A 24,012-nucleotide genomic window follows, 5' to 3' on the forward strand; every position below is an offset into this window, starting at 1 on the left:
GGTCTTCTAAAGCTCACTAATTAACATGTTCTCTCTACATAGTTTGTTTATTTCACACAGGCATACTTCAAACCAAAATGTAAAACTGCCAAGTTGTGGCTTTGAGAGGAGTTGTGTGTGTGAGACTATTTCTTGGCCAGGTACAGTGACTTGTGGAGTTTGGTTATTGCTGTGAAGTCACCAATCAAACACCAAAGACTCCTCTGAGACATCAGAATTGTTGTTTTGACAAATGCACAATATAATTCAATAAAAAACACAGGCAAGTAATTCTGTATTTTAGCAAGATTTCATCATGTCCTGTTCCCGGTGCTGTTTTCTGTTCCGTTTATTTACTTTTACAAAGATCTCTGATTTATATCCTGTCACTAACTACACCTGTAATTTTATTCCCAGTTACATTTGCACATCTAAAAATAAATCTCTCCATCGCCTCTCTGGTCTACTCTCCGCCCAGGTCTGATCTGCGACATGTTCACAAGCACCTAACTTCAAGCGACACCTGAGGCACATGTGTTCAAGATGTCATCTACGTAATCTATAGGTAGGAGGAGCTCCCGACACAGCAGCTATCATCTGTGATCCTGACAGGACTTGTCATGTGTTTGTAATGGGTGTGTGTGCGTAACGCTCAGTGTAGGAAAGGTAAAAGCCCGGGGCACTGTCATCCCTCTGTCGCTGAATTGTGCTGCCCTGTGCTGTCATATGTCTTGGCCGGCTATTACAGGCAGTGATGGGTACTGACAGCTTTGTGTAATGATGGAGAGTGTCCATTACTGATAAAATTGGCTCTTTGGGATGATAGAGCTACAAAAAAAGTCGACAGAATTGTAGAAAACAAACACTCGTAATGATTTTCTTGTCTCCTGAGTGGCTTGTTAGAGTGGATCTGGTGCATGTGGGTGCTACAGGTGCTGGAGTGGCGTTTCAAGTGTTACAAGATGAAGAAGTTACAGATTATGTAAAAGCCACTGTCTTGAGTGTGTAAACAAGTATGGCTGAGGATCGAGAAACTCACCGGAGGGCCGTCCTCTCCAGCGTCTCCCTTCTCTCCAGGAGCTCCAGCAGGTCCACGGAGCCCAGCGTCACCCTGCCTGCCTGGGGGTCCACCGTCTCCCCTCACACCCTTGGGTCCGTCTTTACCGGGGGGACCGGCGGGACCAGAAGGTCCAGGATTACCCTAAGAAGTGTAAAAAAGATCACACAACATACATAAATGAAACTGCAGGTAGGAAATACCATTACATTATTATAGCTCTATGTTTACAATCACATATAGTGCATTACTGAAACATGGGGGTAAGTTTGAATTATTGTTTTGATCCTAGGGGCATCTGTGCATCTCTAAATAACTTCTAACACACATACTACATCCATTAGCAGTCTTACTGGATCAGACTGCTTTCACACAATATGTTGCACTTCCTTTGGGTAAAAATATTCTAAACAAACACCTACTGTGTCAGACATACTGTTTTGGAAGTGTGTGGGTGGCAGAACAGCAACAGTAAGTGCTTTACAGTTGCAAATTAAAAGGCTTCCTATCTGTCAACAAGTCAGGTGGCACCAAGAAAAACATTCCTGTATCTGTTCTGCTGCACCTGTTCTTGCTTGTTAAACATAAAGCAGATCAATAGTTCTCCTTCTTTCCCATCCCTGGGGTTTTTACGTTTTACGTTTCCCATATTATCATTACATTATATAGAAAAGATCCACATCACTGTCTCAGACCTGAGCATTAAGGGTGTGTTTTAACATATGAATATAAACTCAGTTGGTTGAAATGCAGGCTGTAGCGTCAAGCTATCAGGACATAGAACTTACATTGGGACCAGGGGGTCCAACTCGGCCAGCTGCTCCAGGGAAACCAGTGGCACCCTGAAAGAGAAAAGGTCATTTAGACAAAAAATAATTGCAGAACATAATGGTTCCTACATTTGCTACAATAAGACAAGCGTAAACTAACACATCATTTTACAAAAAGACACTTACAGGAGGTCCCTGAGCACCACGAGCACCTTTAGGTCCAGAAACACCTGTTGGACCCTGGAACAGAAAACATTCTGTGTGTTACTGTCTGACATTTGTTTCATGCTTTATGAGGAGTTGTTTGCCTCAGTTCATTTGTATTCTGCCTGGTGTGTCACAATCACTGACAAGGACTGTTAAGCTCATGTTAACTCGACTAAAAATAAAAAAAAGAGGATTTTTCTGCATACATCACAGTTTCTCTTTTTGTAGAAAAGACTGTCAGTCAGTGTCTGTCTTGTTATATAATGTTTCTGATTATTAAAAGAAAACCTTCCCTAGGTTGCAAACATGCTGGGTATATAATCCCTCATTGAGTTTTAAGAAAGCAAAAAATGAAAGAAATAAAAGAAAAAAGATGCACGGTTTCGTGGATGCGTAAAGAAACAAAGATTGTAGTGGCACTCACTGCAGGTCCTGGGGCACCAGAGGGTCCTTGGGGTCCAGGGGCACCAGCATCTCCCTTCTGTCCAGATTCTCCCTGCTCTCCCTTGGTTCCAGGCTGACCATCAGCACCCTGAAAGAAAGAGATAGAAGCAGGTATGAAATATATCGGTAAAACAATAAATGTTGATATTCATAAATGGGCTGTTTGATAGGTGTTCCAAGATTCCCTAAATTGTGTTAAAGGACATACAGCTTTTATACAGACAGGTATGTTTACTTTGACGATAGTGCAAGTCAGTCCGTGAAAATAAAGTTTCATGTTTGCTGTGGCTTTATAACCGATTTTATAACATAAAGCCTGTATTACAAACTAGAACTGTAGAGCCTTTATGGAAAGGGAGGGTCTGACAACATACCGTTGAGTTGAGCTGTGGGAGGAATTCAGAAACCAGAGTGGAGCTTGAGTTGCAAAAGGAACTAAGAGTCAGGATATTGTATTCTTTGCTGCTCTGATTGCTACTGTGAGCCTCTTAATTTCGTGTAAGTGCGATGTGAAATTGCTGGAGTACCTCTTTATGATCGAGAATAAATGCACAAATGTATGTTTTAAAGCGTTTGCAATTACTGTGTAAGTGTCACTCGTGGCCACAGTGGCTGATGTCACATAGATTTGATTAATAGTAGCAGCATGTGGTATTTACTGTCGAAGAACTATACTTAAAAATTGACACTTTCTTTTTTGTTGCTTCTTTTGTTCAGTCTTTCTTTTACAGAAATCTTGACTGGGATTGCAACAGCAGCTGAAACTCGTCTGTGTGGTGTTAAAATGTGACGTTATGGTCTGTAAGCCATGAAACAAAAATAATTTAGACAACTTGCTGTGTTATTCACTCTGGCACAAATTCAATGATTAATCACAGTGCAACCTAGAGGAATAAAATTATGATTAATTGTGTTGTCACATATATATTGATGAAATCCATTTGGAAGGATGCAGCTTATTAAAAACATTTATTTGATGTCTGACTGGAGTCTTTGGGAGGAACTAAATGGATGATTGATGCAAAGACTTCTACTAGTCCACACACTAATCTGTTCTCACAAAGTAATATACTGAGGAAACAAGACGTGTGTCAGGATTAAAAAAAATAATTCCCTGAGTGCTAAAATAGAGCTAAAGTTGTCAAATGCAGAGAAAAGCTGTGTCATGTAGATGCCTGTCAGCTTAAAGCTCATGACTCTTTTTAATAAAGATGTCCATTAATGTTGGATTCTCATTTCCAGGTAGCTAAACACCAGAGGAGGTTTTATGTTTGTTTTTTAATTAGGTGGTTTTTATATTCCAGAAGACATATACAGAGTGAAGAAGGCGATCACTGCCATGGCTGAGCATTTCCATGTTGAAGATGTAGCGCTCTAATGATAATCTCATAAACACAAATTCAGATTTCTGGGGTTTCATATGTCACAAACCTAAAGAACCAATCCCTGTAGCGTGTGGGGTGGGACTTCCTGTGTCATTATTCCTCCTCAGAATTGGTTTCTGGTTCGAACATGTATAAGTGAATGAGTTTAGACAGTGATTTTAAGCTGCTGTGATTTGGGAAATGTGAGTGAAGACAGAGGTGACTGTAATGTGTACATTTTAAAGTAATCAACAGAATAGAGTGACATCTAAGCCAGTTTAAGGCTGGAAGTGATTATATTCAGGGGGGAAACTTAACTAACTCACTAAATGTGTGACTTTGACACAGAGAGATGAGTCTTTAGGGCTTTCATCAAATACCAGAGAGGGTAATTAAATTCAGAGAATAAAATAAACTCATTTTCCAACTTGATTTGATTATGATCAAGATGTTGACATTTTCTGTTGTATATCACCACTAATTAAAGTTTCTTTCCACTTAGAAATAGATTTTTAGTAAATGTCAGTTCTTTGAGGCATTTGCGCTTCACTGTACAGAATTAGGTATATGCAGAGCTTGACACTGGAAGACTGTTTTTGATATTCATCTGCTGACAGCAGAAGAAAAGCAGTTTACATGATTTCTGGCATCATAACTAATTTAGGAGAAATTATTGTTTCAATAAGCAACATAAACATGTGTGATGATGTAACTTGTGGCCTGTGTTGCACATAGGAAACATCTTATATCTAGTGGTTACACATTTTAAGATATTCTTTATATTTTCCAATGACAGAGGAGGTTTTTATGTTATTTTATAGCAAGTTTACTTCCACAGAAACACTTTGTTTACATTGCAAAAATACATTTATTAGCACATTTCAACAAATGCCTAAATGAAGGTCAACATTTGTGGAGAATAAATGTATTTTTGCAAGTTAGTGTGCAACAGTCTATTTAAACTTTCAGAAAGGCTCGTCCATCTCCTACGCATCTGTCTTATTTAATAAATGTGCTTTGTCTATAAGCAGGTAATTTAATTTTTTAAATGATACAAGAATATTGAATAATATGTTTGTAGGAACTGCAAATATTCAATTAGAGGTTTAATTAGAAATATCTTTTATAGTGGAAATTTCTAATGGCTGTGCCTATTATTTTACTAACTAACTTAGTATTGCTGGTTTTGAAAAGTATGTTGACTTTCTTTCCTTTCTCTTTCTTAACCTTGTTGGCAACTGCAGATGTAGCACACCACTCCAGGGCTGTCTGACATGATACTGATGTATGTATGTATGTAGTGTGAGACCCTCGAGTCATGTTGATTTCTACAGAACTATAATAGGAGATGCTCATACTGTTGTTTTTCAACTTACAGGGGGTCCAGCAAAACCAGCAGGTCCAGGAGGTCCAGTTTCTCCCCTGTCACCCTTAAAGACAAAGCAACAGAGAGAGCAAACAGTCAGAGGGTGTATGAGAGAAATAATGATCTATTTCAAACTCCAACTTAATCTCATTGTAAAAATTCCATCTCTACGGAAAACTGATTTCTGAATAGTGGTAAATTATTGAATGTCTCAAGTAAATGGTGTAAAGTCATAATTAGATGGGTTTTTTTTTTTCAAATCAGTGGCCTACAGTGGCATCTCACTTTAATATTAAACTGGTTAAACTTTGACACTTACAGGAGCACCGCGGGTACCAGGGGCACCAGAAGGACCAGCGGGACCAGATTCACCCTACAAGAAAACACAGCAACAGGTTCAGCAACACACATGAAGCTCTAAACAGCTGGTTTAGATACACAGTCAGAGACATGCGAGGCCTTCATGCCTCAAGGTCGTAAAACAACAAAGCATGAAAAAAAAAAGATATAAGCTTATTTACACTATTCAAAGATATCAATTAAGAGAACGTGTCCAGAGGAAGAAATTTCTACTCACAGTCACTGCAGATATATTAAATAAAAGCTCTGTCAAAAATAATTTAACAAGATAAATAATTTTAGACTATGAAAGAAATGACATGACACTTACTTTCTCACCGTTGGGACCACCAGGACCAGGGGGACCAATAGGACCAGTAAGACCCTGTGACAGCAAACAGAAAAAGAGTGTAAAGATTTGTAGAAGTTTGAACTTGCATGACAATTAACACTCCAACTACCATTTTTTAGATGTAAAGGTTTTGGAAAGGAGGTATGCCTGTATTCAGCGGAGGCTATTTCACTAATGAAAGCCAAAATGATTGACAATCACTCACTCTGGCACCATCTTTTCCGGAAGCACCTTCAGGTCCTTTCTCTCCAATGTCACCCTTTGGGAATTTAAAAAAAAAAAGGAAAAAAAAGTCATTTGACTTGCAAGAGAAAATATATAAAACTTAAAATCAAGTTGAGAAAATTGTTCATGTTCAACTTCTAAATCTATCATTTTCAACACTTTGTGTCCTTAATGACTTACTCTGTCTCCTTTGGGTCCAGGAATGCCAGCAGCTCCTCTCTCTCCAGGCATACCCTGCAGACCAGGGGGTCCCTGAGCTCCACCACCACCAGCAGGTCCAACGGCTCCCTAACATGGATCAGGAATGAAAAGGAGGTGGGTGAGTGCAATGTCCATAGATACAGATGGTAGAGATGCTTAATGTCACTACACACTGAATAAGTGAATGTAAACAGCTGCTACAGATGTAAGAACGTGCTGTTTGCTTCTTGATGCAGTCAAGGTTTTAGAAAAGGCTTGAAACCTTCTGTGAGCATCAGACTTTGTGTTTATTTATATAAAAATTCACTGTCAAAGAGTCCAAAGATATCTGCTTTCTCAACAAAGATCACCTTTCTTGCTGCATGTTCTCTTTGGGGTTATCATAGGATGGAAACAATAAAAGAGGAAGATTAAGTTCAGCCATTGCCGACTCTCTTTGTGAAGGAGTAAATTTAAAAAATGAGTCGATTAGGTTTAAACAGAAATAGTATCTCAAAATCCACGTGTTCCTTTTGATGGCGGGTGTACCTTTAATTTTGATGATGATAAAAACTGAGTTTTATCAAATTTCTATTCCATATATCAAAGCCACAAAAATGGAAGCAAATGCAGACTTTGATTTTTTAAAATGGCTCCACCAAGCCCACTCCTGGTCAGAACTTGTGAGGCGGCTTATCAGCAGCGCTCTTTGCTGCAGCCTCAGAAACGAGATCAGACGCACAAGCACAGACTCTGCTGCCTATCTCCAGTCATTAAACCGTAACCACAGGGCTCACACAGCCGTGCCTGTTGATCGTGAATACTCTGAAAGAACATTCTTTCTTAAGGATGCAGGGGTACAATTGTCTTGTCTTGCGCAACGAATCATTTGGCATCTTCCCTCAGAAACCCACTTTGCCATCTACTGACTGTCGATGCATCCGTCCTCCATCACCATCACCGCTCATACTCATGTCAGCTCTATAATCCTCATCCTCTCTATCCGCTCCTGTCTGACCTTTAATGGAAGAAAACCTATGAACCGGGATTAAAGTCTGACCAGATAACACACCAAAAGTGGGAATTGCGGCTGCTCTGAGCTCCTCCTCTACTCACAGTGCAGTTGTGACAAATTACTGCAGTGGTTGGAATTTGTTGACTGTTGACAAGCAAGTGAGCGTATGACTTCACTGGAAATACACTGAGCTCTCGAGTTGTAGGAATGGAGAAAAGATATCATTTCTCTTTAAAACACTTGGATGTTATAAAGTCATTAAAATGTATTATATAATCAGTGCTCTAGTGCCTAACTTTTTTGGCTAGTGGAAAAAAAAGTGTCTATTTGTCACCCTTTGTAACACCTAATCGCAACAATTTCTTCAGACCTGAAAAACACAGAGCAAAGTCTGAAAAATAAACACAACCTTATACAGCAGAACTAGACTAAACTGATCATAAAGCAAAATAACTCATAATCTGGGAGGTTCACCTCCTCCAACGAACATTTTTGCTCAACTCACAAACACCTTAGGGTAACTTATTCAACCATATGCTGAGTTTCTGCTGTTGCATACGATAAAAATGCTCAATAAATGGCACTAGTACCACAGACAGCAACATGTTTGGCAGAAATATGGATACACCTCAGGGAACAATGTTTAACGATCTGAAAACCTGCCCTTTCTCTGCTTGTTGAACTCACCTTGGGTCCGTCAGTTCCTGGAGTTCCAGGAAGACCTCTGGGTCCCTGCAGACCCTGAGGGCCGGCAGCTCCTCTCTCTCCGGGGAAACCACGCTCTCCCTGAGCAGTGACACAGCGACAATCAACAGCATGTCTGATAGCCAGCTGACCGAAAGCGGAGAGAAGTTAATTGAATACTGCTGACTTACTCTGGGTCCAGTGGCACCGGCCGCTCCAGCCTCTCCAGGAACACCCTTGAATGATAAAAAACAAACGGATGTTAACAGACATACAGGACCAGAATGACAAACCAAGGCATGTCGGGTTAGAAGGATGAACAACCACTGCATTTCTATAGATAGATTCAGTCACGCTCTAGCTTGGTGGATTCTAAATGTTTAATAAATGTATACAGAGTTCATTAAGGGTAAAAATATAGAATAGAGAGAACAGAAACCTGAACAACATCTCAGCACTTTCCATTCATGGTAACATAGAAATCTGATAATCTGATAACTTTAGAAATGAATATCAGCACTTTCATGGTTAGATGCTTTTATTAAACAAGAGTGTGTGTAGCCTCAGTATTCACTGTGTAATTCATTTTAGGACACAGATCTGGGATAAAACAGTTTAAAAGAAAGATACTAACGCTGTCACGGTTGGGAGTAAAGTGCACGTAACAGCCATATTGGCTACTGTCAGTAATTCACATCACAGTGGGACCTTTAGGATGTTTCTCTTCAAGCCAACGACAAAATACTGCTATGATTTCCACTGTGACTGTGTGACCTTATAAGCTTTACAATGTTTTCATCAGAAGAGTGTACCAACCTGGTCTCCGGGCTTGCCTCCCTCACCAGGGGGGCCTGGAGGTCCAGGAAGACCCTGGATACAGAAGAGAGGATAACATTATTAGTCAGCTGGTGACATTATCCATTGATGGTAGCGAGCTGAAAGCTGAAGTCTTCTAACTGGACTTCAAGCATAAATTTTAATTACAAAATAATTTATCTGTTGCTTACAACCCTTACACTTAAGTATTTATGCATTTCTAATTTATAGCATTCCTTACATACAGGTCATTATGTGTTGTTCTGATAAAATGCATCCATGTTTCACATAAGTAGCACCAACAACTGATCTTAAAAAGCTCTTAGTAGCATGCTTTTGCTCCTAAGTAATGTTCTGGGACATGCATCTACAAATGTAACAGCATGCGCATAGATTCCATTAAAAAAATCCTCTTCACTTGTTATCAGGAAGAGTAATCAAGATCAGCCTGTACTCATTTTTGCACTGCTCTGCATCGCATATAAACTGAGACTGAAGCTTTTATTCGCACTGTTCCAGTGTAAAAATGGTGACACAACTGCTGAAATACTTTCAGACGCAATTATAGGAAAGGCTGCATTCACACGTTTAGACTTCATCAGGCCAGTTAATGTAAAAGTTTGAGCAGAGAGACTCACCTGAAAGCCAGAGGGACCAGGCTGACCTTGCTCTCCTCTCTCTCCAGCAAGGCCCTAAACAGATCATCCACAATTCATGTTCACAGTCACATTTTAACATTAGTTAAAGTTCAGCAATTTCACGTATAACACTCATGTTACAGTGGTGTGGAAATATATTTCAGTTTTCATTTACATGGCTCTTATATCAGTAAACATTAAAGGAATAACTGAGCTTTACCTAACAAAGTTTTCTCAGGTTAAATAGGCTTTGATTTGTTTACTTCAAACTTGTGAGTCAGTGATGCCATCTAATAACGTCCAGACATTTGTGTGAAGGACTTTTTTTTTTTTTTCCCAGACAGAGCTATCGTAGAGACAGTCTGGGAAATGGAGATACTGAGGGTTTCTTCTGAGTGCACACTTAGAAAAGGGAACGATAATATCAGTGTTGCAGCTAAATAGAGTGGGATGGGGAGATAAAGGTACATACAGCAGGGCCTGGAGGTCCAGCGGGGCCAGTTTCTCCATCTTTGCCAGGCAAACCCTGAGGAGAGGAAGGAAGGAAGCGAGAGAGGGACGAGGAAGGCAGGAGGGAGGGATGAGAAATAGATTGATATCAACAGTTAAGCCAAAGGTGATGCTATTAAGTAGACAGACATCTGGTAGATATAATTGAGCTTTCAACGTGCTTCTCATGCGGAAGCTGAGCGACAGAAATAAAGGTAGATCAAGGTGAGTCACGGCAGCTACAGAATACTCGATTAGAACACAAGGTATAGAAGTAATGTGTTTAATAATGTGCAACGTCTGCTAATCGTGAAAACATTCGGAGTGATGGTGGCTGCACAATTTATTATTACAGCATTTGAAAAATTCATTTGGAAGATGCTACGAGGTTATTTAAAGCAGAATATCTAAACTTACTCTCAGACCAGGAGCTCCAGCCAGTCCTTTCTCACCAGACTTTCCAGCTTCACCCTAAAAACAACAGAAATACAAAAGCAGAGTTACTGAAAATGTCACTGCTCATTCAACTGGTATTGTACCTATTTTGAGAGGCGAGAGCGTGCATGTGATGGTGCTCATCAAATGGCGTAAAATTGTTCAGCAGCACTCCAGATGTTGCCCAACAGGTATATTGTGGATTTTTGATACGGGGATTTATTTTTAGCACTGACAAACAAGACAATATATTTCATATGGTTGTAAAATGTAATATCTCTTTCTTGCTGTGCAGAAGACACCTTCAGCTTTCTTACTCATTCATGTGGTCACATTTTCAGACAGCACCGTGACTTACAGTTGCTCCCTTGGGTCCAGGGAATCCCATCACACCAGGCTGTCCACGAGCTCCCTGAGGCCCAGGAGGTCCAGGACGACCATCTTCACCAGCAGCTCCCTAATAAAGTAAAGCAAATTCAATTGAATTTTTACAGAGCGCCATTACAAGCAACAAATGATGATAAAATGGTTTACAGAGCAATTAAAAATCTAATTGGATAATCTGAGCAATATACAGAAAAGTAATGATGTTATGATAGAATTGTGAAGACAGGATTTTTGACTGAGCATGTGGGATGGAGAAGAGTAACAATCTGGTCACAAGTGGGTCTGGAGGTTTGGAATGAAGGCGAGCCAAACAAAAAAAAAGAAAAAAAAAAAGAAAAAGCACAGCATCGCCCAAGGTTACACAACTGCAACTCATTTTGCTAAAGTGTTTCAACTTTTTCCACCCTGTTCCTAAATAAATAAATGACAAAATAAATAAACCCCCGAGGGCTCAACCAGGTGAACCAAGGAAAGCAAAAGACAAAATAATCCCTCCGCCATAATCAGTCTGTCCATATGGCAGTCCCTCAGTCAGCCAGTCACAAAATAACACCACTGCTTAATCTGTGATTAAACCCTAATTTTTTAATCACAGTCCCTGAACAGCAAATTTGCCACATATTTTTAAAGAATGAACATGTTTGTGTTGCTGAAATGAAAAAAAGAAAAAATGTAAACGTGCCTATTATGCAGCAAAGTTTACTAAAAACATGATGGACTTTGCAGATGAACAGCAATGCAGTATTTAAATGTTGTGTTATTTAAATGATCAGCTTGGTGATCATTTTCAAGATGAGCACAGTCCATTAGGTGAAAGGTTTTTGACATAAATACTGTTCTATAGGGCTTCAAACTAACTTAACAAATGGACTGTGCCAAAACCAAGTGTATACAATTGAGGATTAACTGTGATAAAAAAAAAAAACAAAAAATAACAGGAGCCTGTCTCTCAAATGGAGCCTCATGTGAAGTTTGGAAAAGCGCTCTGAATCAAAGCTACAGTATGAGGCAACTGGATAATGGGCAGATAAATCTCCTGCAATTCAATTTGATGAAACCACTTATGAGTAATTACGTGATGGGAGAACATTTGGCAAAATTACAAATCTCTCTCTGGCATGTGATATGAAAAAAACAACAAAAAACCAACAACACACAGGCCCGAATACTGCACGGTTGTACATACTGTGAGGTTGTTTCTATTGATTTACAAAGACAAAACTGCTATTTTATTGCTGTTGAAAAAGTGCACTTACAGAAGGTCCAACTTTTCCTTGAGGTCCAGCATCACCGGGGCGTCCAGTCAAACCCTGTCAGAGGAGGAGAACGGAAAAACAGAGCAAAAGTGGGTGAGTCATCAGACTTCTCTATGCAGGCGTGTGCTGAAGAAAGGTGGGAACGGGGAACATATGGCAACGTGTAAAACTGAATTTACACCTCAGATTGGCCCTGTGTGCAGGAAGCAGCAGTTCAACACCTACTGATGGAAATGACTAAGAACTGCAACATGAGTGAGAGAGCACTGAATATTACTGATGCTAATGGGGTCCATTCACTACAGGTGCTCTATCATACTTCCTGTGCACCGACTGTAGACAAACAACAACAATGACATGCATAACTATTGTCCTCTGTGACCTTGGATGAGCTTTTGAGGTCTAAATGTGACCTCAGCTTATATTTAGACATTTGTAAGTTGAACAACTTCACCAATTTTGTCTTCTTAAAGATCCTGGGAGCACTACTTCATATGTGGCTGAAAGTTGTATGAAACATTTTGCAGCAGATAGAAGTGCACCGAATCTGATAAACTGCTTCTGGGGATGACACTTGATTCAACATCTGCTGGGTCTCAAGACTGTGAGACTGAAAATGAAAAAAATATGAAAGTGTGGATTTACAGAGGAACTAGTTTACCAGACCACTGGAACCCACTCCTCAGTTCTGCTGGAGGTTCCAGTTTGAGGCTATGTTTGTTGGTACTAGTTTAAAACACCTGAATCTCCAACCAAACTGCTGGGGGTTGAGCTGCATTGTGGGTAATGTAGGTGGCAAGAAGAAGACGTGTATATATAGTTCAATATCTTTGCTTTGCTGAATCGATTTTAATCCTTTTGTTGCAACAAGAGTCCCACAGTGTTACACAAGGTGATGCTAAATTAGTGGAGTTATCTTCTAACAAACAATCAGTTTTATAGAGTTCTATAGTGTTTTATTAAGCTGAACCCTGTGAGGGCCTAAAACTGACAATATTTTGACCTCTGCTGATTCATTTCTGACCATTCAGTCAATCTCTTTTGAGTGAAATTAATTGAAAATCACAAATAAATAGTGACTGTTATGATCTCTGCTCCAGTCCCTGTTTCTCTCCTTCATTCTCCCTCCTGGTCTCTCCTTCTTCCTCCTGTTCTCTCTGTATCTGTCTTCTGTTTTGATCTGTCTGTCCCTTTGGCTCCCTCTGTCTGTCATCTCTCTCCCTCTTCTCTCCCTCGTCCCTGTGTCTCTCTCTCCCTGCATCACCTGTCTGCACTCAGCTGATTACTGCAGGTGACACTCGTTGCTGTAATCAGCTCACCTGCCCTCAATCTCACCTGCTCACTATTTAAACCTCATTCCTTCACTCACTCTCTGCTGGATCATAAAGAACCACATCCCTTCAGAGACTTTGCTCCCCTTTTGGCTCCTGTTCTCCCCACTGAGCCCTGCTACCTCTCCACTGCTTCAGCCCCCATGGATTCCCTGAGTTTGCTTCCCTGTCCCTTCCCTCTTGTTTTTCCCCTGGTTTGTGAGTACTCTTTGTTTAGTGTAGCTGTTAGTGTTTGGGTTTTTTCCTTTGGATTTGATAGTTGGTTTTTTTGGTTTTGCATATTTATATTTAGCTAGATTTGGTTTCCCCCTCAATCCTGGTTCCCTTTGTATTTTCTTAGCTCTTGTTTAGTTTAAATAAAGTTCTTCCCAATATTCCTCCTGTCTCCCTGTATCTGTGTGTGCACCTGGGTTCTCTGACACCCCCAACCGGTAACAGACTCCTTTTACTGCTCATCTATGAGCTGAGGAAATTGTTAGTGTCAGAAGCTAAATATGTAAATAAAATAATTTTTGCACAGATGAAAATGACTCTTCATAGATCAGAAAAAGTTGATTTCCTAGTCTTCAGTGGACAGTAAAGAAATGATCAATATTAACACTGTATAAAGATTTAACCAGCATTTTGCTAAATATTACCATAAACCTATCATTTTCTATTACAGTGTGAAATATTCTAAAGTGAGGATGAAGTTTTACCTTGTATGTACGTGTAATTTTACACATTCTAAAGCACATTTCTGCACATCACCAGCTTCCAGGTGATGCTGCACCATCTGAACTTACTCTGGCACCAGGCAGACCAGACTCTCCAGGACGGCCGGGGTCACCGTTGGCACCCTTAGGACCACTGGCTCCAGAGGGTCCACGCTCACCGGGGGCTCCCTATGTGAAGAGAAACGCCATAAAACGGGAGTTAGTAGGTCAGTCACTTAATAGCTGACCCCAAGGATAAATGAGTTTCCCTTTTAATAGTGTAAAGGAGCTTCATTGACCAGCTGGAGATGTGAAGATTAACTCCTGACAGATTCATTTTGGTATAAATGAAAGTGTCTGCGGGAAGATAATGCTAAATGAGATTTTGGTGCTGATGATTGTGGGGCATGTAGGTCAGTGGTGCATGATGGGCTTGAGATCTGTGCTGCCATCCTGTGGCCACATAGTGGCATTACAGAATTCAGAAGAGGAAATGGGAGTGCTGAGAATTTTCAAAAAACAAATTATCTCCTTCATTAACTCATCAGCTTGGTGCTGATCCGAGTTTCATGTGAAACATGAAGAGAATTATTCTTGCTTCATCGGCCACATAATTCTAAAATCTGTAGTCTGCTTTGTGTGAGTTTACCTGATTTGAGAATTATTAAGAATTAATGGGTTGGAAAAGTGTTTATCAGCAACGTCATCAGGGACAACGAAGTCAATAAAAATGCTCAGTGAAAGCTTTTATGCCAAAATCTTGTTAACTGCCATTTTGTTTGTTTAATAATAAATAAATATAATTTTAAAAATAAATATTAAAAGCATTTAACATGTCTCTAAATCAATGTTGTACTTTCTAAATTGTAAATCTCTGTTCTAACCAGTTAGTTAAAACTTACTGTTTTCTGTTCTTCACCACATCAGCAATGCAATATATTGGGGAAAACAAATCTTTGAAGACCTTTTTCAGGTGTGAAAATCAAAATGAAATAAAACAATAATGATTTTACATGTTCATTATCTAAAATGTATGTATTTGTAAATGACTTCACCAGTTTCTAACAGGATATCTGCTGCCATTAAATGGTAACTACATCTTAGTGTAGTGTATTTTAGTGTATATTACATCCCTACATGTTGCCTGGACTAAGATCTATCAGAACTCTTCCAGGTGACTCCTTCTGGCTTTCCAGTTGTGAAATCCTTCTTTTAAATACTAATACTGGAGATTAAATACATTAAAGTCTTCCATAACTATGCTGCTGTCACTAATGCTTCTTCTTTAATAACGATTATCTACCTCATTGCCATATTGCACCTACTTTTCACTTGTATTTGCAATAGTTTGTTACTAAGCTGTGTTTTTTGTCTTATTTTCTCTCTTATTTTTATTCTTATATTACTTGCTCTAGATTTATGTATATATATTTATCTCTATTTCTTTATTATGCCATTGTTGCACTGCCTGCTCTACGTGCCTTTTTATTTGCCTGCTGGGGACAAATAAAGTTTTCTGAATCAAACACGTTTTTCACTTGACTAAGGAGCAGTTTGTGGGCAGATTATAGTTAAACTAAAAGCTTGTATCATGCAGTACAAAACCTGTCAAGTTCTTAACAGAGATTTGTCAGTTGTGATGACACTAGAGCTTTATATTTAATTGGATGTTAAGCTTTTGAGATCAAATTAAGTAAAATTTATTTGTAATTTAGTCTTGTAATTTCTAATCAACATGTCTCCTACAGTATCAGGCAGAATCGTGATTAGACAAATCAGAAATGTGATTTTTTTTTTCTCCCTCCCACTGCAACAAAAACAAACATACAGCAAACATATAAATATAAACCTGTGATTACAGACACACCAGCTGCATGGCAGATTATATTTACTTAGCTCTTTTTTTTTCTCCTAGCTTAGTATCTTTTCCTACAGCAGAAATGAAAGGAGCCTCGGTGTAACTGAACATACTCACCTTGGGACCAGCCAGACCATCTTGACCAGGGAAACCACGGTTACCAGGAGATCCCTAAACAGAAACACACAATCTCAGCTATGGCTGTAATGACAGCGATGATATCTAAGTCTCTCAACCCCACTGTGGGACTTGAGGTGATACAGAGATCTAGAAAATAACCTGATATCCACTAATTTGACGGTACTTACTCTCTCTCCAGGAGGTCCGAGTGGTCCAGCAGCACCAGGCTCACCTCGGGGTCCTCGCTTGCCTTCTTCTCCCTGTGGGCCAGGAGCTCCCTGAACACCAGCAGGTCCCTGAAAAACACATCGGTAAAAGGCCATGTTAGTGCTGAAAAAAGGAACATTTTATGCAAATATAAAAAATAAGCATGAGAAACCTTATTTGAGAACAGAGGAATATTTATTACTTTATGTTTCAAAGTTTTGTATTCTTAAATCTATGTGAAGAACATTTAGGAGCATAATTTTTACAGATTTTTTAAAAAACTTTTTGTTAAATGTAGTATTGTATCAATGTTTTAATTTAGTGAAACATCAGTAAAAACAAGGACAAGTCAACAAAACTCACAATTTCTCCTTTGGGTCCAGCCTCTCCCTTGAACCCTGGAATACCTGGGTCTCCCTAAACAGCAACAGATATTCAGACAGATAGAAAACAGAGGGAGCAGAGCAAACAGAGAGAAACATCTTGTTATTATTTGTCCAGTGCTCTTTAATTATTTGCGATATGAAATGAGCAGCAATTATCAGCCACTAACTGGGAATAAAATGAATCTACACTGTTTCCAAGCAACACAGCTACGATTAAAGGGGCTATCTTTCAGATCATGAATAATTCAGTGAATACATACGGATGTTCCTTTAGGTCCGAGAGGTCCGGTTGCTCCCTGAGGCCCAGGAGGCCCACGAGGTCCAGGGAAACCAGGAGCACCAGCGATACCAGGAGCACCCTACAGAGATAGAAAGCAGACTGGTCATATACTGATCTACCTGGGTGTAGATATGGAGGGCAGGAAGTTACCAATCATCTTATTGTAAGTGAATAACGAATGTATCAGTAAAAATATTCTTCTTTGGCTGCTGCACACAGACACAAAGATGCTGAACTAAAATTCTGCACAGTAGACACATCAGTAATAACAGTGGCTACAACTACAAAGTGCAACTAAAACTGCCTGCATTGTGCATTTAAAAAGAATTCAAGATACAGTGGAAAAATCCACATGAATTTGTTAAAGTTCATTAATCAGATACAATTACAGTGTGGAGTTCTGTATTTAAAACAACAAATTGATTAGAGATGTATGTTATGTCTACTAAAGTGGCTCTGAAACTGCTTGTGAAAAAACATCAACTTTGCTTCTACTGTACAACGTCTAAATGGAAAATATCCAGTTGGTGGATGGCAGTTTGAAATACAGACAAATTTCAGTTTTAAACTTACAGCTGATCCTTTAGCTCCAGGAATACCATCAGTACCAGGGTTTCCCTGTAAACATCAGAGGCAATAATAGTAAATACACTGCAGTAAGTGGTCCTGATTCATTAATTGTTCTGTCTTATTGGTCTAATCAACCATATCAAAATATAGTTCAGTCAAAAACAGCACTTGTCTTCATTTATTAAACAAATAGGATAAGGTTAATAGGATAAGTGGAATATATAAGAAATGTAAATAAAATAATATTCGTAATGATAAAAAGACAAATGACAACAAATTTTTTATACAGAGAAAAGGTTTGCTACAGTTTACATATAGTTTCTCTGCTAAAGTCATCTTTAAATCCTCACTTACAGAAGCTCCAGAGGGTCCAGATGATCCAGGAGTACCAGACTCTCCACGGGGTCCCTGAGCTCCCTCGGGTCCACGAGCACCAGTAGGTCCAGCTTCTCCCTGATCAGCAGCACAGAGGAAAGACGAGAAGTTAAATCAATATGTAAGTAGACTTTAAGTACATATAATAGCTGACAATCGCCTAAAATAAAACGGACACCTTCTTCAGACAAGCTACAGAAAAAATAAAATTTATGCTGTTAAATGTCCTCATCTGTTAAAAATTCTGCTGTATGTTGCCAATGGGCCTCCATGTGCTCACATATTAAGCAGATGAGACATTTACCACAATGTATATATTTGTTTTTATCACTAATCAATAATTTAATTAATTAATGCTCTCAAACATTCAACAGATCAGAGGGTTTATCTGTTTAGTCACAAAATTATCAAGTCAAAACGCACTAAGGCATTGCAAATGTGTACTCTGAGTGATGCATTTTGCTCAAAAATAAGCTTGAAATTAGTTCACAAATAATTCCAGTATTTGTAGTTGTAAATAAGCCATTGAAAACCTGTAAAATAAAAGCGCATGAGAAATTCAAATGTGTGCATGAGTAGAAAAAAAAGAGGCTATATGAATAAAATCTGAGGAAATTAAATCAGTGTTGAGTTTACTCAAAGACAGAAAAGGTAAGTGCTTTTTTGTTTTGCTTTCCGAACAAACTTAAAATTCTTGTGCAGGTTTGAAAAACTGATTTACAACTACAAACTTAAACTTTTCAAGCTCAGTCTTGCTAACCATACTTTCAGCTAAGAGAAAGCAGCTAACAAACTTTTAGACTGTAAAAACTATATGAAATGTGGTGGAGGAAGTCACGTGGTAGCATCGATAAAACAGACAGAAAGCATGAAAGAGATGCACTCACATAAAGGCAAATATAGCTGCAATGATGTGGAATCAAGAGAGTATAAACAGAGAAAGTCTTTGTTCCTGAAAAACCTTTTCCTGTTTAAAAATAGAGTATTATCTATGACTAATTATATGTAGTAATATGTATAAACTGTCTATATTGTAAATATGTAAATCACAACAATAAGAGCAGCGTAGGAGTAACTAACTTTAACATGCTAGCTCTTCCATTAATTAATAAGGTGTAATACTAATCTCAGAAGTGAGAAATTAATATTGCTCAACTAAAGAAAAAATACTGCTATTTTCTAGGAATTACAAATGAATCAGATACATTATATATTAATGTGGAAATATGTCAAGAGCCATGACATCGTTTTGTGAAGGTATATGGTGCTTGCCAATATAGCTGCTGTTGCTGGGTATGAATAATAATAATAATAATAAATTTTATTTATAAAGCGCTTTTCCAAAAGCTCAAAGACGCTGAATGATAATCTACGTGTATTAGCATTAATGTAATAGTGAATTCATTTTTTTGTAGTCTTTTGTTTATTTGCATGCCATGATGCTGATTATTTAAGTAGTAGTGAAATACTGATACTCACAGCATGAGGTAGATTCAGGCATGTTTCCCAGTGGTGTGTTGCTGTTGTTTTGAATGTGATGTAACAATATTGTCTCATTGGAAACTATAAGTACATAATTCTGAATATTAGCCTTTCCCTTGTAATAGTGGCTTCGTGGGAAACTCAGGGCTTTTGTTAGACAATATTGAGCCACACATTGATTTTTCACACACACATAACACAGAGCTTATTATTAATATTTAGTTGTTTCAACTCAGAGTAGGTGATTTATGCGAAGGCTTGCCTTATATTCTTCATAACACCATTATATCTTAAGTGCTGAGCTCCTGTTTTATACTTTCTACTGCAGCTGCACTCATTGCCAACTATAGGTTTATACCTTATGTACTGCCATCTGCTGCTAATCAATGCTTGACTGCAGAGTACAGAGTCATAAATTCTTCTTCGAAATAAATAGCTATGTGCTGCATATCTCATTTTTCTTAGCCTGTTAGGGAAAAGTAAAATACATTTCAAATATATCTGAAGAGCAAAATATATCAACTCTGCAGAGTGAGATAGACTATTCAAATGAACACTTACACTGCTTACTGTTTAGTCTGAAACACATCTCTGTGGTACATCAATGTAAAATGCATCAGAATGCTTATAATTAGTCGCATGTAGATGGACAAAATAATCAGTTTGCTATCTTCAGTGTCTCGCCAAGACGGGTTATCCCAAGCAAAGTGCAGAATATTTTGCAAATCTTCTGATTAAATCCTGGAACTCGGGTCAGTATTCTGAACCACTACCTCCTTTGGACACAAGCCAGAGATTTTACCACACTGGTGATTTGCAGCGTCATAGTGATGAATGGAATTCCTTTACTACTGCTGCAGCTTTGTAAACTTTGTCCACAAAATACAATGACATAATAGGGTTTGTAAGTGTTTTCAAAAATAGTGATGTAGTACTGTAGATGGATTTTTTATTTTTTTTTATCTTGGTAAGCCTATTGCCAGTTTTTTATTGGCTCTGAAACTAGAGTGAAAACTGGGACAAAAGGCGGAATATCTGCCAGTTTTTGTTTTTTTTTGTTATTTTATTTCAGGGGAAAAATATTCACTGTCAGCGACGGCTAGAGCTTAGAAAAATCTGTCCCACTTACATTACTTGATGTCAAGTGCACAGTTTATTTAGTCGAGGTTCAGATAACTGTGTTGTTTCTGTCTTGGTAGGTTTTTATTGTGTTAGTCTTGGGTCCTTTTAACTGTGCAAAGCTGTGCTTGTAAGGCGCCAGTGGAAAAAAATAAGAGGTTGCATTTCATGAACACTCAGGGAGTTAACAGTCAGGTCTGATCCAAACTCAAAGTGAAAAGCTTCCTGAAGCTGCAGCAGAAAAGCGTAGTATGAGATTTTTAACGTCTCACACCATGGGATGTCTTTGGTATACTATAAAGTCACATAAAAACACACACTCACACAGAGGAATTCTATACTGTGCTTGAATGTGACTTCACAACATGTATAAACACACATTTTCCCATCGTGAACCTACATTGCCTTGACTTTTTCATGGGACACTCCTGGATTTTGTAAAGAGATACTCCATTTGTAATCCCTATAAGATTTCGCAGACAATCAGGGGACTTGAAGAAGAAAGCAAACCACCAGCACAGGACCCTCGAGCACAGAGTCGAGCCTGTCTGCCATACAGGAGGAATAAATCAGATGCAAAGCAGCAAGGGGAAAAGAAGAAGAAGAAAGACAGTAAGGAAGGAGAATAACACTTTCAAACTCCCCTCCTCACTATTTTTCCACACAGATGGGAGCTCAAAGCACTTTTCAATGCAGGGCAGATTTCTCCAATTTCACTGAAACATCTTGTCCCTGCAAAAATCCTCCCTGAGCTGGGTGCTGCCGTTTTCTGAGATATGAACTTTGTGATTTGATTGAAGAAAACCTTATTCCAACTACATACAAATGGTGATTCTATTTTTGTAAAGAGAAAATCCAAAATAACTGACTGGAAGTTTATCTCTGCTGGCTAATTTTCTCATACAAAGAAAGATAAAGAGACATAGAAAAGTCACAACAAAGATGAAAATGAAGAAGGGGTCCAGGGACTATTTAGGTGAACTTTTGACTCACCTTTGCACCAGGAGAGCCGGGGAAGCCTGGAGCTCCAGAGGGACCAATGGGGCCCTACATTGAAGAAAACACAGTCTGTCAGCTCAACTATTAATCACTGACACATCCAGGTGTGGAGGTTCAGACACTAATATCATACTGAAGAGGGGTGTGTGTAGAGAGGGTGAGATTTGAATGCAAATAATGACAATAAAAATAAGATGAAAGTGAATTACATAATATTTAAATGTCCACTTACTGGGGGACCAGCAGGGCCGGGCAAACCGTCATTTCCACGTGCTCCCTGAACAGAGTGAGCAATACATTATGAGCAAAGACTGAACGACAATAGAGAAATCAGCAAACCGTACAGGGACATAATAAATAAAACACAAAATATTATGCAGTCATTGTCCTAATTGCCCTGTTTGGTGCATTTAAGGCAACACCTATCAATAAATAGCATGGTAGCTTATTCTTAAATAGATACTCAAAAGAAAGGGTCACCATCCAAACCATCTGTTATGGATTACATGTTAAATTTGTGTCCAATAACGGTATTTAGAGTGAAAGGTGGAACCTACAGCAGCTCCACTGGGTCCAGGACGTCCTCTCTCCTACGTGTATTAGCATTAATGTAATAGTGAATTCATTTTTTTGTAGTCTTTTGTTTATTTGCATGCCATGATGCTGATTATTTAAGTAGTAGTGAAATACTGATACTCACAGCATGAGGTAGATTCAGGCATGTTTCCCAGTGGTGTGTTGCTGTTGTTTTGAATGTGATGTAACAATATTGTCTCATTGGAAACTATAAGTACATAATTCTGAATATTAGCCTTTCCCTTGTAATAGTGGCTTCGTGGGAAACTCAGGGCTTTTGTTAGACAATATTGAGCCACACATTGATTTTTCACACACACATAACACAGAGCTTATTATTAATATTTAGTTGTTTCAACTCAGAGTAGGTGATTTATGCGAAGGCTTGCCTTATATTCTTCATAACACCATTATATCTTAAGTGCTGAGCTCCTGTTTTATACTTTCTACTGCAGCTGCACTCATTGCCAACTATAGGTTTATACCTTATGTACTGCCATCTGCTGCTAATCAATGCTTGACTGCAGAGTACAGAGTCATAAATTCTTCTTCGAAATAAATAGCTATGTGCTGCATATCTCATTTTTCTTAGCCTGTTAGGGAAAAGTAAAATACATTTCAAATATATCTGAAGAGCAAAATATATCAACTCTGCAGAGTGAGATAGACTATTCAAATGAACACTTACACTGCTTACTGTTTAGTCTGAAACACATCTCTGTGGTACATCAATGTAAAATGCATCAGAATGCTTATAATTAGTCGCATGTAGATGGACAAAATAATCAGTTTGCTATCTTCAGTGTCTCGCCAAGACGGGTTATCCCAAGCAAAGTGCAGAATATTTTGCAAATCTTCTGATTAAATCCTGGAACTCGGGTCAGTATTCTGAACCACTACCTCCTTTGGACACAAGCCAGAGATTTTACCACACTGGTGATTTGCAGCGTCATAGTGATGAATGGAATTCCTTTACTACTGCTGCAGCTTTGTAAACTTTGTCCACAAAATACAATGACATAATAGGGTTTGTAAGTGTTTTCAAAAATAGTGATGTAGTACTGTAGATGGATTTTTTATTTTTTTTTATCTTGGTAAGCCTATTGCCAGTTTTTTATTGGCTCTGAAACTAGAGTGAAAACTGGGACAAAAGGCGGAATATCTGCCAGTTTTTGTTTTTTTTTGTTATTTTATTTCAGGGGAAAAATATTCACTGTCAGCGACGGCTAGAGCTTAGAAAAATCTGTCCCACTTACATTACTTGATGTCAAGTGCACAGTTTATTTAGTCGAGGTTCAGATAACTGTGTTGTTTCTGTCTTGGTAGGTTTTTATTGTGTTAGTCTTGGGTCCTTTTAACTGTGCAAAGCTGTGCTTGTAAGGCGCCAGTGGAAAAAAATAAGAGGTTGCATTTCATGAACACTCAGGGAGTTAACAGTCAGGTCTGATCCAAACTCAAAGTGAAAAGCTTCCTGAAGCTGCAGCAGAAAAGCGTAGTATGAGATTTTTAACGTCTCACACCATGGGATGTCTTTGGTATACTATAAAGTCACATAAAAACACACACTCACACAGAGGAATTCTATACTGTGCTTGAATGTGACTTCACAACATGTATAAACACACATTTTCCCATCGTGAACCTACATTGCCTTGACTTTTTCATGGGACACTCCTGGATTTTGTAAAGAGATACTCCATTTGTAATCCCTATAAGATTTCGCAGACAATCAGGGGACTTGAAGAAGAAAGCAAACCACCAGCACAGGACCCTCGAGCACAGAGTCGAGCCTGTCTGCCATACAGGAGGAATAAATCAGATGCAAAGCAGCAAGGGGAAAAGAAGAAGAAGAAAGACAGTAAGGAAGGAGAATAACACTTTCAAACTCCCCTCCTCACTATTTTTCCACACAGATGGGAGCTCAAAGCACTTTTCAATGCAGGGCAGATTTCTCCAATTTCACTGAAACATCTTGTCCCTGCAAAAATCCTCCCTGAGCTGGGTGCTGCCG

General features: G+C 38.8%; 1 protein-coding gene and 1 long non-coding RNA gene across 2 annotated transcripts in view; one reads left to right on the forward strand and one right to left on the reverse strand.

Moving 5' to 3' along the window:
• Positions 1–24,012, reverse strand: part of col2a1b (collagen, type II, alpha 1b) — a 53,776-nt gene that overhangs the window by 10,860 nt on the left and 18,904 nt on the right. The window contains exons 19-42 of the mRNA XM_023284699.3: positions 17,805–17,903; positions 17,454–17,498; positions 16,861–16,959; positions 16,578–16,631; positions 16,196–16,303; positions 16,005–16,058; positions 14,120–14,218; positions 12,004–12,057; positions 10,719–10,817; positions 10,343–10,396; positions 9,909–9,962; positions 9,437–9,490; positions 8,799–8,852; positions 8,174–8,218; positions 7,986–8,084; positions 6,284–6,391; positions 6,084–6,137; positions 5,858–5,911; positions 5,507–5,560; positions 5,198–5,251; positions 2,438–2,545; positions 1,993–2,046; positions 1,825–1,878; positions 1,019–1,180 (exon numbers count right to left, since the gene is read on the reverse strand). Of these exons, the coding sequence (XP_023140467.2) occupies positions 1,019–1,180; positions 1,825–1,878; positions 1,993–2,046; positions 2,438–2,545; positions 5,198–5,251; positions 5,507–5,560; positions 5,858–5,911; positions 6,084–6,137; positions 6,284–6,391; positions 7,986–8,084; positions 8,174–8,218; positions 8,799–8,852; positions 9,437–9,490; positions 9,909–9,962; positions 10,343–10,396; positions 10,719–10,817; positions 12,004–12,057; positions 14,120–14,218; positions 16,005–16,058; positions 16,196–16,303; positions 16,578–16,631; positions 16,861–16,959; positions 17,454–17,498; positions 17,805–17,903 (1,773 nt within the window). The remainder of the gene's footprint in view (positions 1–1,018; positions 1,181–1,824; positions 1,879–1,992; positions 2,047–2,437; positions 2,546–5,197; positions 5,252–5,506; positions 5,561–5,857; positions 5,912–6,083; positions 6,138–6,283; positions 6,392–7,985; positions 8,085–8,173; positions 8,219–8,798; positions 8,853–9,436; positions 9,491–9,908; positions 9,963–10,342; positions 10,397–10,718; positions 10,818–12,003; positions 12,058–14,119; positions 14,219–16,004; positions 16,059–16,195; positions 16,304–16,577; positions 16,632–16,860; positions 16,960–17,453; positions 17,499–17,804; positions 17,904–24,012) is intronic.
• Positions 12,046–14,845, forward strand: LOC129349019 (uncharacterized). The gene is made up of 2 exons (XR_008601813.1): positions 12,046–13,532; positions 14,088–14,845. It is a non-coding gene; the product is annotated as an uncharacterized LOC129349019 (long non-coding RNA).

This window comes from Amphiprion ocellaris, chromosome 5 (genome assembly GCF_022539595.1).
Source record: "Amphiprion ocellaris isolate individual 3 ecotype Okinawa chromosome 5, ASM2253959v1, whole genome shotgun sequence".
NCBI lineage: Eukaryota > Metazoa > Chordata > Actinopteri > Pomacentridae > Amphiprion > Amphiprion ocellaris.